Below are 19358 nucleotides of genomic sequence, written 5' to 3' on the forward strand. Positions count from 1 at the left end.
TCTTTGATGTCTATGTTATCTATGCTATCTCGGCAAAACCCATATGAGTGTGACATGCTGAAGACTGTCATTTTGGCAACTTCAAACAGTGTTAAAATCCAATAGGAATGCAGAAGTTATAATATGAGTAAAATTTGTTACCTCTGCTAACATAAGATCAGCATAATTGTATTTGGTAAGATCAGAAAGCCATCATAAGCATTTCCCAAATAACTTGCATGTTTAAATTGATTGTGGGACTGGAACCTAAGAATATCTACAAATGTTATGCCACTTCATATCTGTTATGCCTGTATTGGGGTGAAGGATTATTTTATTACCCTCGTACTGATGAGACAGCAGTGATGAGACATTAAATAATTAAGTCCTAGTATTTCGATTAAAATAGTGAGACGACCCCTCCTCCCCGATATCCAGAAGGAGGAGAGAGAAGCCCTCGCACCCAGGATGGTGGGCGTGAACCTTCCCCCCCTTTTTCGGAGTACAAAAGCGGCAGTTTTTGAAAATTTAACTCTCTTGTCTCTTTTGTTTTGCTCTCTTATTTTCGCTCCTTGCTGCGAGCTTATAATCTCTTAGTACTTTTGTATTAGTTAATCTTTCTTTAGTAATTTTGCAGTTTAGAGCAATTTTCCTTTTGTGCATTTATCCTTGATTTTTATTATAAGTCAATCAGTCGTACTCCAGTTAACATCGCTGTTTTTTTGATTATCCCAGTGTAGTTTATACCTTTTGATCTTTTCCTTAAAGCCAACGTGCCTTGATTTTTGTCCGTTTTCGGACTCAGACAGCAAACCTCAGTTAACTCAGTCACTCCAAGGCATCACAAGCCTGAAAGACTTTTTCTCAGTAATTCAAACTGAGGTCAAAGGACCAGTTACAACGAATACCCCGGTTTTGCTGGCCAGCCTTAACTGAGGTATTAAGAATAACTGAGTCAGCCACAGATCATCGTTTCTTCACCGCCTGTGCTCCACCTGAAGCGCCAGTGAAATCTGCAGCTCCCGAGGCCAGCAGAATCACTCAGCCGAACAACCCGCAGAATCCAGCCCGTGGTCCAGCATCGTGAAGGCCAGAGAGAGAGACGACCTCCCGCTGGGTTTCGTGACCAGGACCACTTCAGAGCTGACGATCCACACCTTCTGCCAAGTAGGGTTGCGGTTACATTTTCTAACAGGCTGGTGAAAGATTATAGCTGACCTCTCCAACTCCACTGCCCTATAGTTATTAATATCGACAGAATAGTTTTAAACAGTGTTTAGGAGCTTAGACTGTTAGTCATCACTGCTGCATCATGAGTTTGAGTTGCTATTAACCTTCCCTGAGAATAATAAACCTCCCTATTTGACGTTATATGTATGCATATGTTTCATGACGCTATATCTATTGTTGCTTAATTCATGTGTTTAAATAAATAGCTTGCTAGTATCATAGACAAACTGTGTGCGTGTGCAAATTATTTCTGGTTGAATTCACTAAAAGTTCCCTGATGCCTAGAGTTCACGAGCCTAAAGATATTTGACTGATTTATTAAATTTACCTTAATCAAATCTATTTAAGTGAGTTATGATTGTTTAATTAATCCTAATTAAATAATCATAACTTCCGGATCTTGCGTCCGGTGGTGCCCCTTTTTAACGAGTGTTTATTCAATTCCGCTACATTATTATTATTATTATTATTATTATTATCATTACTACATATAACCATATTTTTTTGTTTGGCCATATCTATCTATCTATCTATCTATCTATCTATCTGTTTATTTTGGTATAAGTCATATGTCAAGTCGAAGAAGAACCAACCGTGTACCAAAATGCCGTGTGCGTAATGATATATGGTTCAACTCTTTTACGCACAGGGCGCACGCCGGTTACGCTTGGAGTTTGTTTATGGACAGCCAAACCTGATAGCTTAGTGTCATACACCGTTGGAAACCTCAGACTATTGGCTAAAGGGTTACCAACTTCATTTCACCAAATATTTCCATAGGCTAGAACAGCAGTCAATCAAAACCATGTCGTCATTGTTGTCGGTCACATGTCCTCATTGGCTTTGGAGACATGTACTGCCTAATCCTAAACACCGATTGGCTTGCGTGTGGTGTCGTCAGAAGCAGGAGAGGCTCACGTAAACATCTAGTCACGTGTACTCTGAGATGGACGTGCACGTCAGGAAATGACGTAAACGGACCATATATGGTTTGTTATTTGTGTTATTACGTTACGTGTTGGACTAAATACATAGACATATTGAGGAAAGTATTCCGGTTTTATGGAAACAGATTTCATATTTCACAAGAATGGATATTTGGCGAGCTGTACAAAAAGTCCTGAGTCATAAGATGATCGTTGTGGATAAAGGGAAGACTTTGAAGGTATGTAGGCATTATAGCTTTTCTTACTTAGCTCAGGGGCTAGCCGAGCTAATCGCTAATACTATTACGGCTGTGAGCAACCATATAAGTCGTGAGTGGTCTTGAATGAATCAGGACAATCTAAGCTTTCCAACGATGTACGGCATGAATATATATGTTTAAGGGTTGGTGTTTAAAACATTCAGAATAACGTGTGGCTACCTCCTAACATCCGTCCCGTCCCGTAGACGGAACAGCGTATGTTAAGTGGTTAAACTGTGGTGTTTAGGTTCAATGTGGCGCATACTGTCGTTAGCCAGCACCTTTTTGCAAATAACACACTGTGGTAGTGGAGCATCGTCAGGACCAATGAACGAAAAACCAAAGTTTAAATAATCAGGGTCATACTTCCTCCGTTTTCTACCTGACTCTGTACTCACTGTCACTTTCACCTGAGGTACTAAAATCGATCCATTTTACGCTGTAGTTGCTGTAGTTAGCTGTAGTTAACCAGATGATACAATTTTTTCCTTTCTTTTCGCACCTCCCCTGAAGTCCTCTCGCGCCCCCTTGGGGAGGCGCGCCTCACACTTTGAAAATCGCTGCTGTAAACACTTTGAAAGCAGTGAACAAACACCAGATACACAGCAGCTATGTTGTAGGTTACGTTAGTTGTGAAGCTAACTTTCAGAGCATCAAACCGCTGTAGTAACAACTCTGCTACTTTACAGATAACATCACAACGACATATCATGACTAACTAGACAGTGAGCTGAATGTCAGCAGGTAACGTTACAGTTTATGTGAAGCAGAGCTGATGTTACTCACCTGTGCGACAGAGCAGCGTCCGCCTTCACTCTCCGGTCCTCCGCCAGGTCTCCATCTGTCCCTCCGCTGGGTCTCCACCGGGTCTCTGTCTGTCCCTCCGCCGGGTCTCCGTTGGTCCCTCCGCCGTTATAAAACCACACTGATGTGTATGCGGGTCCTTGTCTGGTCAAATTTCTTCTTTTATATTAAATGTTAATGCTGAGATATCTTTCTGAAGCTAGCAGGCTAGTGTGGCATATGTTAAGGCTAGCAAGTAGCCAGTTGACCATATTCTTCTGCCCAACACTTAACAGCCTGCCCTGACCTGGGCTCAAACTACCACATCCTGATGATGTCCCCAAACTAACAAACATTCAAATATAGCTGACACGAACAAAGCTAGTTACAGACCTGGAGTCAGTGATAAAACAACAGGTGGCTCAGTCTCTCAAAGGCAGTTTATTTAGAAGTGATTAATACGTGACAAGACATCTTTCTCAATCTGTTAATATAAATAAACTCAATCTGTTAATATAAATAAACTTTAAGAGACTAACTTCACAAGTAAATTAAAAGACACATTAAAACGGCATTTCAAATCAATAAATATTAACATTAAACAAGTAAATCATTGATGCAAGATGATAGATAAATTGGACATTTGCTCAGAATAGCTTCTAGCTGAAATGTATACAATATATTGCACAAGATAGAGCTGAACAGAATATGTAGTATACATATATATTTTTATACAAATATAAAGTAAGACACCTTCATCCTGGTTCACACGAGTGATGGATGAATTAAGCCACATTCAACATTGACAGCAGTCCTTTGATCATTTTGGCATATAGTGCTAATAATTATAAAGAGAACCTCACTAATTTTTGTACTTTCTGGTTTACAGGTGTTGGCAAGTACCACTGCAGATGTGAAAAAGTAGTATAAAGCCTCCAGAGGAACTTAAAGCTACATTAGCACGACATAAACACATTCTTGGATAATGTAGGCACCAGGTTTTGACAAAGGGCAACGCATGGAATAAAACTACAATCTGTTCTGCTGAGGCACTGCCCCTTTGAATATAAGGACCAATCACAATGCGTCAGCTTGCAGTAATTTAGCAAGACTACATGGAAAGTTAAGCAGGTCCTGATAATTCCATCTATAAACAAGAAAAAATATTTTTCTTAGATTTCAGCAACCATTAAGCCACACAACACTACGATGAACATATATTAAACTATTGCTTGTATAATTCACATAAAAAATGAATCAGCTCTTATGAGTAACTATCTAAAAGATACTATGACTTCACACTTTTTGATAAAAAGGGTTAGGGTTTGAATTTGAATTTCATAGTAAACAAGAGATGGTACAAACATTTTGGATGGATTGGAAGGACATTGCATAACATTACTTAAATTAAATTAATAATATGAATGTAAAATAAATGTAAAAGATTAGAGAAGTAAGTGCTGATCTTATAAGATCTGGTCCACACAGGATCACTTCATTTTGGCACTAAAAATATTCCTCATGATATTCACTTAAATGAAAAATCACCAGCAAATTTGACTTAACCACAAATTAAAAAACCCTATATACAATTTGTTCATGTTCAACTGAATGTTCATGATTACAGTATTATACACAGTACATTATATCACACACAATCACTATGGAAACGTACAGCTGGAATATTATAATATTAAAAATCAATTTGTAGGCTTAAACAGGCACTGCTAAGGCATTAAGGTTCCTCATGTGCTCAGATTGTCTGTGATTATTTAATACTAACCATAACACATCAGAACACTCAGTCTGATCTGATCTGATCTGTTAACTGCTTAAATAAAAAGGCACAAAATCATCCACTGTAGTGATAATTTAAGGGAATGATTGGACATCTTGGGAAATTTACTTATAAATTATATAAATAAAAATTGAATGAGAACAACAACACATAAAACACTCCGAGTGCAACCTGTAAGTAGATTTTGGCATCTTTCTCAGATGTTACAATGTCTTAAATATTCAGTGTTTTTCTTAAAAAGGACTTAACATTATTAGTACTACTTATAAGAGAGTTATTTCTGATTGGCTGGAGACTTCACATTTCTAACAGAAAGCCTAAGTTACAATGTGGACCCAGTGTTTCTAGAGTTCGACCTATAAGAGGGACTAAGAGTTAGGATATCTCATCATCTGCTGCGTTGATGTTGATCTGCAAGCCCTCCAACTTCATGGAAGTGCAATACAAAATTGCTTTCATGACCCTTTAAAATGAAAAGGGTCAGGCTCTCTAAATACCTACAAGTTTACAGCTCTTTTTCCACATCTCAGCTTGTAGGTCAGAGTCGTAGGAGCTGTCGGAGGACTTTGTCTTCTCGCCATTGTACAGGTAACAGCCGCCCACCCCCTCCATCTCAGAGGCAGCTGCAGCATACACAGATATGGAGGCTCCCTCTGCTGGAGTCTGAGGACATACAGTGCAAACAGTACAGACTGTGCTTCAGAACACAAAGTACTTAAGTAATTAATATATATATATATATATATATATATATATATATATATATATATATATATATATAAATATATATAAATATATATAAAGCAGCAAGGAGGCTCAGTAGGTTTTTGTTTCATCAGTCCAAAAACTTTGAGTGTTTTTGTATGTTTTTGCCAACTGAAACCTGACCTCTCTGTCTTTGTGGTTTACCAGGGATTTGCGTCATTTATGGTCGTTAAGTCTTCTCTTGAGTTTATATTATATATATATATATATATATCCTGGAGTGGATATTTGACTTGCTGTGCAGTGATAAAAGGCTTTTTCTTCCCCATGCAAATTACTTTCCACTTATCTGCAAGGCTTGTGCTCTTTGGTCTATTCATACAGCGCCAAATCACAAACAAAAGTTATCTCAAGGCACTTTCCACATAGACCACATGTAAACCGTACTAACTCATTTAGACATTTTCCAGTGTTCCTGTGTTGACCTATTTAAAAAATACAATCTACCTCTGTTGATTTTGATTGTTATTTCTCAGTTTTGACACAGTCATGTGATTCACAGGAATATTTACCTCATGATCTGTCTGCCGTTGCTGTTTTGATGTCTAGAGTGTCTCACAGCTTTATTGCTGGCCCCGTTTTATTTTCAATCCATATGCTACCATTGCTCCTTTTAATATATCTTTTTACTTTTATGCTGAGGACTAGAAACCTTTCTCAAATGAAATAGAGGATAAAATAATATCAGCATAGAGGGTGTAACAGTCTGAAACTTTCTCCAACTAAGAAATATTTCTAAGATAAGACATTAAGTCTTTTGAAGTCTTGAGGCGGCTGTGACTCAGCAGGTAGAGCGGTCGTCCACCAATCGGAAGACTGGCGGTTCGATTCCCGGCTCCTCTAGCCCCCAAATTGCTCCCAATGGCTTTGCCAACAGTGTATGAATGTGTGTGAATGGGTGAATGTAACATATAGTGTATTTACCATTTAACATGCTGAGGAATCAATTTATGCTTTTGTGTACATCTCACTTACTGCGTATCTTACAAATCAAATGATAGAATAAACACATCTTGTATTAGTAAATACGTACCCTGAATATTATTTTGGCCACGGGCTTCTTGAGCATCTGAGCAAGGGTCCACAGATTGTCGTACAGCGCAGTGTCCACCATTCCAGGGTCCACAGCGTTGACGATCACCGGGAAGCCGCCGGCTGTCAGCTGCTCCTGCAGGTGGTAGGTAAAGAGGACCAGAGCCAGCTTGCTTTGGGAGTAGGCACCATGGGAGCTGTAGCAGTTCCTGGAGACAGTAGGGGTGGAAGGGAGAGTGTGAAGGTGGACTCTAAAGTAATTACCCTCAGAACATCTGGCATGTATCTTATAACTATATGTAACAGCTGTCCTCTCACCTCCTGTTTAAGTCATCCATGTGTATAACTCCAGCGTAGTGTGTTGCAGAGGACATGTTGACGATGCGGGAGCAGCAGCCGTGTCGTCCTGACTTCTTCAGCGTGTCCAGCAGCAGGTTGGTCAGCAGAAAGTGGCCGAGGTAGTTGAGACAAAAGTGGAACTCAAAGCCTTCCTCTGTCTGTCTCTCAGGAACCAGCATGGTCCCCGCTATATGAGAGACCGGAGAGCAGAAGAGCATGAGATGACTCACTCACGGCGAAAAAACATGACGATGGTATGACGTTTCATGGCAACCTACCATTGTTAACCAGAACGTGGAGAGGGAGACCTCGGGCTTTGAATAGTTGGACAAAGTATCGCACAGATTTCAGCGAGGTCAGGTCCACGAAGACAAACTCAGCTGTGGGAAGAAAAATGACAAAATGATCCTGTTAATAGATCAAGATCAATATGATTTGTAGACAGACAAGCATATCAATTCAAATAAATAAATAAATAAACTCAGCAGCGAATTGGTTAATTAGCCAAAGGTCAGCACATGCTGGTTCATAAGAGGACTCCCAAGGTGTAATTCTGTAAAAAATATACAATCACCAGTCTTTGAATTTTGTTGGATGTGCTGAAAACACTTTAAATCAATTCACTTTTTGAATTTTAGATTAATTCAGCAACCATGGGCAGCTGGAAGATGGTTGTGACACAGCTTCCTGAAGCTAACCAATCAGAACTGAGTGGGGCTCATCGAGATGGGGGGGGGGGGCTTAAAGAGGCATGAGCTAAAATGAACTGTTTCAAACAGAGACTGAACTGATAGGTTGTTCAGTGTGTGAGTATGAATTAACTAAGGATTTCTTCAAACTGTAAATCATGCACAGATGTTCCAGTAACGCCTCGGGTTACAAATATAGACCAGGAAATGTGCAGAATATCTCCTTTAAAACTGAATTTATGGATTTTGGCCACTTGGGGGAAGCAGAACAAGCTGAAAATGTGTCCATGTTCATCTGCTGAAAGTAAGTCCAACAATTAAACTAAAACAATGAGCCAAAAGGAGTTAAGAAGCCCTGCAGATCTGAGTGGAAGTAGAGAGTTGGTGATAACTCTGTAGCCTCATCACTACAAGCATCTTTCACATTACACATGGTTAAAATGAAACTACTGTTCGGTGCAGCTTCACAGTTACTAGACCTGAAACAGTTGTTAGTAGAGTTGTGAGTCTGCACTGAATTTGGCCTTGAGCAGAAAATCTCTGCACAGCTTTGAATCCTGGATTTGTTCCCTCTGAACTGTGGTACAGTCACACTTCTCAGGAACCGCAGGCGTGTTATTAATGAGACACTTGCCACTGCTTGTGGCTTTTCTGAGCTGACTACTCAAGCACCTAATTAAATCAATTAAACTCCCACATTGCAGCAATATTCTGCATTACACTAATAGAGATGCCCCACAAGAGAGAAAGAGGTGTTTTTCATGTAACATCATGCTATAATATCAATGTAAAGAATGGAAGCATACTTAGAATTCAGCAAGTGAATAGTCTAATTAGTAATGTTTCTCACTCACAGCCAGACTGAAACAAAGAGCTCTTTGTGTGGGGATTCTATGACTGCTGGTCTGTTTATGTAACACACACTGCTATTTTAAAGAGGAAATACACTTAATGGAAGATCTGCACTTTTTTAGGACACACGTCTGCCCATCACTTCAGTCAGTTTATGAACAGCTGGCCTGCTCCATGAGCTTCCATTTAAAGCTGCTTTCATCAGCACTGTTCAGGCCCTCGGGCGCAGATCATTGGAATGTTCTGTATTTTGGAACTGGTTTCCAGAATGAAGATAAATAGGTTAGCTCTCTACAGGCACTGGCTGACTTCGGTCATAAGCACAAAAGCAAAATAGAATCTTTTTGGGTCAGAAGACATGAAAATAAGATAATAATAAACCACATACTTCTCCTGGAGGATGACAGGAACATGTAGAGTATTTTCATCTTACTGAGGTATGTTAGTGTCACAGAAGCAAGTAATAACTCACACTCACTTTAAAAATTAATAATCATTCCCCAGGATTCGGGATGAAAGTCAGTTCTTGTCACGTGATGATAACTGGGCAAACTCAAGACTGTAAATCCCACTTCACTCACTCCAGTTAAAGTTTACAATACAGTGAAATTCAAGTTTTGAGTACATCTGACACAAATGAACCAAGTCACATGACCCTCATCTGACTGGACATTTCACTCTTAGAAATCACATAATAATTTGTGTTTTTAGAGCGTAGAATTCTGTTATATTAATACGGACTATGTACCTTACATCACTTTAATGTTTACTTAACACAAATAAAACGATTTCTCACAACTCATTTTATGTACCAACCACATTTATAAATTGTAACTTTAATCACTTTAGTCACTCTACTGAAAAGTTTTTTTAAATGCAGATGAAGAACATGAAATGTGGCTGACAGCTAATTTAGTGAACCTTGAGTTAAGATTATTTTGTCAAATTTCCCTTTATGTCATTTGATGCTAATTACAGGGACAGTAAACACTAACTAACTCATGTGTCAATTTATAAGCAAGCAAGCAATGATACATAATTATTATTTAAGTGGAGAAATTTCCCTGTAAGTGCAGACAAAATCTAAATGACTGCAAGAGTTGACAGATCCATTCCATGTAGGAAACATTTGTTGAATAGTTTACTTGTCTGTAATTTAAAGCTACATTTTGTATGTTTTTCATATCAGAATACCTGTTGTATAATGTTTAAATACTAGCAACTCATTTAAAAATCAATAAATGGAGTAACACAGTAACTGCTGTAACTTCCAAATGAAAGCCTTTATATGAATTTACAGGCGATGACATTATCAGCTCCTTTCTTTGAAACAATTAGGAAACTGTCATTCCATTGGAAAAGTTGTTTTTTACTCTAATCTTAATGGCATTACTCACCTTGCAAAATGAGCTGAGCAAAAGGAAGATATAATGAAACCTGCTTTTGTGTGAACTTGTCATTTAAAAGGAGCAGTGTGTAGAATTTAGTAGCATCTAGTAGTGAGGTTGCAGATTGCAACCAATGGAATAACCCTTATATCCAGATGATTGTATGCTAAATTAAAAAATATTCATGAATATCATGTTCCATTTCTGCCAAGTGAGTTCCATTAGATGCCACTAAATTATACACACTGCACTTTTAAGTACAACAGTAGTCAACCTCTCAAAAATTGTTCAACAAGTAGAGGGAGCGTCCTGCCAGAGTGCCAGCTGGAGGCTGCCCAGTGCCAGGCCTAACAAGTTAAAACCATCTGGAAGACACACATGCTGAAAAACTTGCTAAAATTGGTAATGTGGTCAAAGACAGACAGATTATTACCTTTCCCATTGCCGCCTTCTTCTTGAATCTTTCTGACGGCTGCTCTGCCCTCTTCTCTCTCGTTCCCAGCTGATGATGGAGATCAGAAAGGCTTGGTGGGATGATGTCCAGCACATATCCACTTCAACAAGGCTGGTTTACCACTGTACTAATCATTCATTTAACTAAAAATCAACCTGAATCTACAGTTTCTTTTAATTACTTTAAATAGTGAACAGCCGGTTTCAATATGCTCATTTTATTAGCATAGAAAACATACCATTTTTAAAGTATTATGGTCTTTGGTCATAATAACAAACAGACATCCCCTGCAGCACATTAAATCAACTGCAGCTAATAAAAATGAATTTCATAGTGGCTACAATGACAAGTTTGTTCTCTACGGATGGAGTCCGTAGAGAACAAAGATTCAGACAAAGTCATATCAGTTTGTACCGTCAACATTAATTAAGCTGACTCTAAAAACTGTGATTCTGCTTCTCAGCCAACTAAAGATGATTAGATATCCAAATTGTAGTTATCTTAACCTTTGGTAAACCTGGTAAGATTCCATAAATTTCTATAAGTTGAATCAATACTGGATCTGGATCTGATCAAAATGCTATTGAACCCATTCTGAAACACATTTGTAAAGTGTAGTATGTAAGTTTCTGAAATTAAACCTATATTATACAGTTGTGGCACAGAACAGACATCTATTTATTAATAGTGAAAAACTACATTGACTAAAAACTGTATTAAGAAGGAGATAGAGTATTTATAATCTGATGGTGCTGACTGGGTGAAGGCATATGACTGGATAGTAGCCTACCTAGGATAACATGCATTCCAAGGCTTTCCAGGTGTCTCGCTGTCTCAAACCCCATTCCTCGGGTACCCCCAGTCACAATGGCAACCCTTCCATTTTGCTTGGGTAAGACTGTGTGGGAGGAGAGAGGGTACCACGTGAGGTCATGATGCAAACTTTCTAATTCAGACTGTTTTGAAATCAGGATCAACATGTGATTTTGTCAGTATTAATAACAGGTATTGGAAGTCCAGACAGTCCAGGTCAGAGTCTGCAATTAAATATGACTTTGCAAACTGTTCTACATGGACCAAAACAGAGAGGTGACCTACATAGACTGACAGTTGGACAGAAGGGCCTACCCTGTGATTAAGATCCAAAATCTGTTGCCCTGTCAAAGATGAACAATTAAATTCATTAGAATACTGTGTTAATATTGCAATAAAGGTTTGGACATCAACCAGTCAGACAAATGTTGAAAACAAGTTCTTTTACAACATCTTTATATACTAGTGTTTTGCAGAACATGACATTTTTAAATCTCATCCATTGTTAATCTTAGCAATATACAGACAGATATTTACAGATTACATCTTGAGCAAAACTTTTTTTTTTATTTTAAAGTGAAAAGTAAAATTACTTACAAAAATAAATTTGATAATGTAACAGATCAGTTATTAAGATAATTACACAAAGTGGTTGTTTAGTTAGCTAGTTGTATACAGAACCTTTCTAGCTGTCCAATCATTTTAATCAAACACCTCTAAAGCTCAATAAATAACAAAATATGTGGCTTGTTTAACCTGGACATGAACAGAAATGTAACAAGACTGTATACATCTCTGTCTGTGAGGCTGATCATTTGAATTAAATAGTTGCATCAGCATGCTAACTTGCTCACATTGACTATGCTAACATGCAGATGTTAGCAGTTACATATGCCCCTTTGGGGTGTATCCAAATCCACTTTTGCCATTTTAACGGCGGAAAAATGGTCACTGCGCCAGGTGCATGGTCTAAAAGGAATGGACTTTAGTCCCCTCATTAATCATAGGTGTGTTTTGTGAGTGTCATCTCCCATTCCCTTTAATATCAAGGAGCGCTGTCACATTGGTGGATTGTTATTATAACAGCACATTTACCCAGCAATGCGTTTCAATAATATATCTGTAATTTTGCTGAGTTACTTTTGCTGAAAGGAAAGTTGGCTGATGAGCTGCTAACCTCACATTTAATTCATATAAAGGAAGAATATGGAGATATAACCAACCAGTCTGATGAGTGTAGAGGTGTGTGTAGTTATATTGCAGCAGCCTGGTGTCATCAGCTGATTTAATAAACAGTGAGTGGCTGTGCATAATGGCACTACGCTCTGTGCAGCATCAGAGGCTACAGACTATCCACAAAGGCGCTCTCCATTTTTTTACAATTAATTAAAACTGATAAATATTATGACTAACTAATATGACATGCATTTTTAATATGTTGATGTACATCATAATAGGAATTCACATTGTGGTCCTTTTATTTGTAATGTTTTGCATGTTTGTGTGCTGCTATGCGTCCGTGTGGTAACAAGCACAGTGTCTGCGCCTATATACCCGCCTATACATCTCCCTATATACCTGCCTATATAGGAGCATATTGGACTCTTGATGGTGATCCTTAAATAACAGTAACATAAGCGCCAGTGACTTTAGACCTGGATTTTTGTGGTCAGTAGCGCAATAGCTTTCGTCTGCCTCAAAATAGCAATGCACCACCAATGAACCTGACCAACCTCATTTTGAGACCAACACGCCCATAGGCGCACAGACTGGTGCAAGTGCATTTGCTATTTAGACAACGTGGGCGCAGGGCGAAAACTGCGCTGGGGGAAACTAACAAAGACATGTGCCATCCGCTGTGCGCCAATCTCAAGATAGGGCCCACAGTGGTCATTTATCTAATAGCCATTCAGTTGTTGTTTAGTTTGAACTAAAGTATAGGACCGACTGACAGATATTGCCACATGGCTAAGCTGGCTGGTTTGTAGTTTTAAGGTGGAACTACAAGTTGGAGCATTGAGCAACAACAGCTTAACAGTTGTTTTTGCATTTTTGTTTAAGTACAGATTAAACATATTACATTTAATTACTGAGCTTATGAGGTGGTGGGAGAACATACTTATGAAGTGTTGACAGAGGCAGGCTTGCTGTTTCTCCTGATTCTAGTCTTTATGTAATCAAGGTTTATTATCTGACTTTAGCTCCTTAGCTCAAACTCGATTGATACCAATCTTCTCATCTCACTCCTGGAAAGAATGCAGTTTCCCCCATACATTACACTATCCTTTTCATACCTATTACAGGCCAGAAATCCAAGCAAAGTTATTATAACAACAGGTCCATTACATTTTCACACTACACCTTACATTTTTTAATGTTTCAGCTGGTCTAACATGTAGTCTGCCAAGTACACAGGAAATAAAGTTGTAGAAATTCTTTGACATTTTGTGATTTTAGGCACACAATCACTCAAGTGGCTGACTACAGTGGCCTTCCCAGACATTGTCCAAATCATCCACACAGGGTTCAGGCTCGTAGTAGCTCCGTGAGTTCTCATACAAGAAGACTTGTTGATCTACTAATGCTGGAGTTATACAGTTCCTCTTGCCACACAGAACAGTCCCAGAGGAGCTGAAAAGCCTGTGACAAGGGACACTTGTGGCAGGAATACACCAGTACTTCTGGAGCACCTTGGGGAGGGTGGGGAACAAAGCTGCATGACTTGACCACCAAAGTAAAGGGTCTTCATTCAGACCTAGGACTCTCTGGGATTTGTAGTTGCTCAGCTCCTCTACAATCTGAGCATGCAGCTCCTCCTGACTCTGGTCTGCATCAGACTGGCAAAATATGGCAGCCAGAGGGTTGTCTTGGGTTGCGCTGCTATTTGAAGATTCTCGCATAGGTGTCTGTTTTTTGCTAGGAGGCTCATCAGACACAACAGAAAAATCATCAAGACATGGTCGCTCCGCAATCTGCTTCTCAAGGATTGCTTTTGCCTCCTCAATAATGTTACTCTCAACTTTGGAGCGTTCCTGTGTGGACAGGAAAGGCAACTTCTTGTACCGGGGATCTAGAAATGTAGCAATGTTGAGGAATGTTGAGATCTCTTGCGATAGTTGTGAATTCTGGGAGTAGGTGTTTGATAGGACCTTGGAGATAACCTCTTTCGTCATGCTGATCTCTTTGAGGTCCCCTTCTTTAACTTTAAGGGTAGTGTTCAAAAGCATATGAAGCACAGGCCTTACCATGCTAATAATTGGGTACCTACAAGAAGTGATCATGTTTGCTACAACTTTAAAAGGTTGGAGGATTTCAATCAAGCCCTCCAACAAGGCCCAGTCAGGACCATCAAAGCTGAAATGTTGGCTACTGGAACTCTCTATGAGTGTTGCAGTTATAGCAACCTGCTGCTCTCTTAATCTTTGTAACACTGCCAATGTGGCCAACCAAGGCCTACCCCTGTCTGTGATGAGTGCAGACTGTGGAAGGCCATGCTGCTTCTGTTTTTCTCTAAGCAGATACATTGCCGGTTCTCTGAAATGATCAACAAGTTTTCGGCAACATCCTAAAAAGCTGTCGACTCGCGGCAGCTGGAAGGCTTCGTCCATTGCACGATTGATAGTGTGTCCGAGGCACGGCATTTCCACAGACAGTTCCAAGAGTGAGCACGCTTTCACAATATCTACTGAACCATTTGTTGTGGCACCGCTGACTTTATGAGTTATCCCCCACTCAACAAAGGCTTCATACATAGCTCTGGTAATATTCTCGGCTGTGTTATCCTCTTGTACTTCAAACGTTTTAAGGCACTTGTTGGTCATAGAGAACCCAGTTGTACTATTGTAGTTAACTGAATGCATAGAGAGTGAAATATATGTTCTGTTCTGGGTTTGGCTTTGCCAAAGGTCTGTAGTAACGCCACAGTTCACAACCCCACCAAGATCACTGAAGACCATATCCCGGGTACGGCAATACATCTGAGGAAGCATTTTAACTGCCAGGTCACTTTTGGTTGGTGGAGAGTATCCAGGATCAACTGTACTCATTAAAGTCTTGAAAGTAGGCTCCTCAACTACAGACACGGGATACAGCCCCTCGCAGATGAAATTGATGATGGCGAACGTAAGATCATTGTGTCGTCTGTTTTCATTGTTTAAGCTATGCTTTAAGTTTGTGTCCTGGGATTGCTGAAAATGTTGAGCTGGTGGCTCTGTCTTTATCCTAGAGAATGCTGTAGCGAATGCCTCACGCATCTGATCCGTGTTGCACTTCACAAACTCACTGAACTCTGCCGGATGGTTCTTTTCTAGGTGGTACGACAGATTGGAGGTGTTTCCAGAGTAAGCAATTTGGCTCATACATACACGACAGTATATCCGCTTCCAGTGTAATATGCACCCATCTGCATCTGTGTCAAAGCCAAAGTACTTCCAGACTTTGCTTTTTGCTCGTGGGTGTGCGACCAGATTGAGTCCAGAGCATGAAGGTCCTGAACTTTTACCCTCCATTGGTTCCTTTCGTAAGCAATCCACTTGGATGCCTTCACTTATTGAGCACCTAACAAGAATAGTGAAATAAACATTTGAGGATGTCTGCAGGTTGTGGAAAACATAACACTTATATGTGAACCTACAAAACTATATGATTCTGAAATGTATCATTTAGAGTTCAGCTGAATCAAACCAGGTGAAATATCTCATTCATTGACAACATTTACATTCAAACAAGAAGTCAATTTACAGTTAGAAATCAGGTTAATGAAGACAATTGGATAACCCGATCATCATTTATCCCATACCCTCTAATAAGTGGGCAAACTTTGTAAAAACCTCTATCATGGTGTACATTTATTTGATATCAGCATGTATCATGATATAGTAAATTTACTGATTAAAAATCTACTGAGAGACTGTTTATGGATCAAATATTTGCTGGTCAGAGTATATTTTTGACTATTGTAGTTAAAAATCACATCAAGGTACATAATCAAGATACATCAACATTGAAATATGAAAATACATAACTGCAAAAAGACTTTTTTTGTTCATTGCCTATAATTTCATGATGTACCCAGTATATTACAGAACTATCTACCATATTTTAAGTTATACCCTGGTACAAGAAAATAACCCTAATCCTGTGATGGAGCCTAACAATGCTTTATTGTAATGCTATATTATTTTCTATTTTTCAACACCTCAGTATGCACGAATGGCACTAATGACATAGCAAGAGATACTATTAAAGCATGCAACAATGACAATTATGAACACCACATTATACAGTGTGTGTTATACAGTGTTAAATAAACCTTTAGAAGGTGAAAACAAAAGAAGATACAATCTGTTCTGAAGGTTGTTAGAGTTTCTCACTAGTTCACTTGTAACACTGTACTTAATTCAACAATGTAGTGCAGCATTATAACAGTCACAGTACTTTTAATGATCCTCCTGACTTGTTTAAATTTCATTCACTACCAGCAACACTAACAGCCAAAACAACACACACCTTGTTATAAAAAAGTAGGAATGTTTGCTTCTTGAATAATGAACCAGTCACTCTTCATCTTTTTGTCATGGTTTAGGATATTACTTGTAAATAAGATTTTACAAAATCCCCTTACATCTGGTTAAATAGCCTGCATTCTTGGCACGATTATAGGAGTGTAATACCCCAGAACTAACCCATTCCACTGTCTGCAGACAGTCCCTTCATTGTGTGACAGTCTAATGCATTAGTCTCACTCTACTCTCACATGCTAAAACACAAACCTTCTGTTTTGATATATGAACTGAAACTTGAGATGCACAGAAGAGTAATACATGAAACACTATTACACAAGACGTAAAATGTGACAGTACATTAAGAGAAGTATGAGAGAATTTAGCAGTACCTGTTCCCTATGATGACTTGTCATTTACTAGAATATTTAAGCCAGACCTTAGAAAGATTTTTTATGCCTCTTAGTGGACTCTGTTGGCAGTTTGGCAATTACAAATGAAAAGTGTAGAACAGAGAACTCAATATTATTATTAGTATTATTATTATTATTATTATATAATAATATAATATATTATTCTATGATGCTGTGATCATTTAACTCATCTCACAATAATATAGAATATGTTAAAAGCTGAGTTTTAGAATATTACAGCTACTATTGATCATTTTTATTTTATAGTTTAGATGTCTTCAGTATTGTTCTACGATATAGAAAATAGTCAACAAGTTTGACAGGTGCTGTACATTACATTAACAGAAAAAAGAGAAAGTTAGTAATTTTTGAACTAGTGCTCCTCATCATGAATATGTTACATTTTTAAGAAAAAGGTGAAATAAACGTAAAGTTATATTATGTCACAATCACATGATTTATATACAGAAAGATGTTCAAATTCTGTAGTTAATTTGAACACATTAACTAACCTGCATTAATAAGTAACAGAACTGCATTTAGACAAGGTATCTGTGACCTTAGTTTTTCTTTTCTGCTCTAAATATATCCGTTTTAAATTAAATGACTGAACTTACATGTAATCTTTCCTAGAATGGACCAAACTATGATTCCCCCGAAAGCTCAATTTAGATTCAGATTTTCGAGACATTTACATTGTAGAGCTGAAGCCTGAGGCGATCCGCTATTCATTTGTATTAACAGATATGCAGTGATATGAAGTAACCATAATAAATGAACTGATTTCAACACAACCACATCCAGTTGTATTTTTTCATAAAGTTTGGATTTCAAGTCACATGATGTGGAGGGAGGACATACTTCTAGTTCACTGTTTAACAAGGAAACTGCTGTTAAAACATACATGCAAGGACATTAAATTTGAGTAATAAACATTATTATATTTATTTACATTACGTGGCTGACATCACTGGAAGTCATTGGGCTATGGCCCAGATCAAAGTATTAACTGTCAACATAGGTGTCAAAATACAGCCAAGACAGGTTGTGCATTCAAACAGGCAGTCACACCAAACTCCTCAAAAAATATTCCATATTTAAGGCTGCCTTGACCAATCAGTTACCTTACATTTAACTACAAGAAAACGGATTTACCTCTTTCTGTTGAAAGCAGCTCCTGTAGTTTGTTGTACATACATGCGATGCTTTGGCTCACATTTATTTATAGTATTACTACTGCCTACTAGATCTGGTTCACATGCACTTATTTTGGTTTAAGGTTACAATGACCAAGAGTGAATGCCTTAAAACTGTACATGCTGTGTGTATAAGATATATGCCGAACTGAACAGAAGATGCTATTATTAAAATGTTTGCAGCCAAGTTCCATTCTTTCTATTCTTTCCCTGTTAATTAACGACACGTCATCAGAAATAGTCATTTTTCTAAAGGAGTCTGGCATTGAGCGGAACACAGCGGTAAATTATAGCTTCAAAGAAACAAATGACCATAAATGAAAGAGAAATATACTTGACCTGGTAGCGTAAAAGATCTGTTGAACATCTGATAGATAAGAACTTTGACTCCGCATAGATAGAGTTTGAGAAGAGGCACTAACACTGAAATCAGCCACATCCTTCTGCTTCCGAGTTGAGCTGTGCTTCACACTACGGGTCCGGGTCAGACGCTGGAGGTGATAAACCTGCCTGTGGTTCCGCCCTCAAAAGATTGCGTCAAGAGCACGAGACGCCACAGACTGCACCCAAACCCATAGGCTGTATAAAGCATAGACATAATATGGTATAAAGACCCAAACTGAACATTCATTATTCCTGTCATTTCTGGGGACCTAACAAAGACACTATTTTCACTATTTTTTGTCAATGTATGTATTCCAAAATATGAAAAACGATATCTAGAAAAACCGGTCGAAATGTCATACTTTATATTTTATGTTACTGATATTTTAATTTGTTTTGAAAATAACTCAATTGACAATTTTCAATCCAGTTTATATCCATTTATAATTTCTGGCAAATTCCATAGACATTAAATGGACCAATAGAAAACCAACCTTTACCTTATTTCTAATTGATTTACAATTGTGTGGTCAAGCTTCAAAATACAAAAAAAAAA

The 19358-nt window shown here is 38.4% G+C and overlaps 2 protein-coding genes across 2 annotated transcripts; both read right to left on the reverse strand.

Moving 5' to 3' along the window:
• Nucleotides 1-5060: 5060 nt before the first annotated feature.
• dhrsx (dehydrogenase/reductase (SDR family) X-linked) lies at nucleotides 5061-18876 on the reverse strand. The gene is made up of 7 exons (XM_053314708.1): nucleotides 18758-18876; nucleotides 11286-11393; nucleotides 10475-10543; nucleotides 7391-7492; nucleotides 7092-7299; nucleotides 6775-6982; nucleotides 5061-5639 (listed from the first exon to the last, which is right to left on the reverse strand). Exons 1-7 carry the CDS (start codon nucleotides 18855-18857, stop codon nucleotides 5466-5468), a joined length of 969 nt encoding a protein of 322 aa, XP_053170683.1. The 5' UTR covers nucleotides 18858-18876; the 3' UTR covers nucleotides 5061-5465.
• Nucleotides 13264-16082, reverse strand: LOC128354478 (E3 SUMO-protein ligase ZBED1-like). The gene has a single exon (XM_053314707.1). It carries the CDS (start codon nucleotides 15814-15816, stop codon nucleotides 13774-13776), a length of 2043 nt encoding a protein of 680 aa, XP_053170682.1. The 5' UTR covers nucleotides 15817-16082; the 3' UTR covers nucleotides 13264-13773.
• Nucleotides 18877-19358: the final 482 nt, after the last annotated feature.

This window comes from Scomber japonicus, chromosome 24 (genome assembly GCF_027409825.1).
Source record: "Scomber japonicus isolate fScoJap1 chromosome 24, fScoJap1.pri, whole genome shotgun sequence".
Lineage (NCBI taxonomy): Eukaryota > Metazoa > Chordata > Actinopteri > Scombriformes > Scombridae > Scomber > Scomber japonicus.

Bases quoted from the DNA above. Each gene is read 5' to 3' on its own strand.
- LOC128354478 (XM_053314707.1), bottom strand. From the start codon at position 15,816: ATGGAGGGTAAAAGTTCAGGACCTTCATGCTCTGGACTCAATCTGGTC.
- dhrsx (XM_053314708.1), bottom strand. From the start codon at position 18,857: ATGTGGCTGATTTCAGTGTTAGTGCCTCTTCTCAAACTCTATCTATGC. The intron at 7,493-10,474 runs GTAATAATCTGT...TTCTTCCCACAG, and splicing joins AGAAGGCGGCAATGGGAAAG to CTGAGTTTGTCTTCGTGGAC. The intron at 6,983-7,091 runs GTGAGAGGACAG...TACTGTCTCCAG, and splicing joins ATGGATGACTTAAACAGGAG to GAACTGCTACAGCTCCCATG.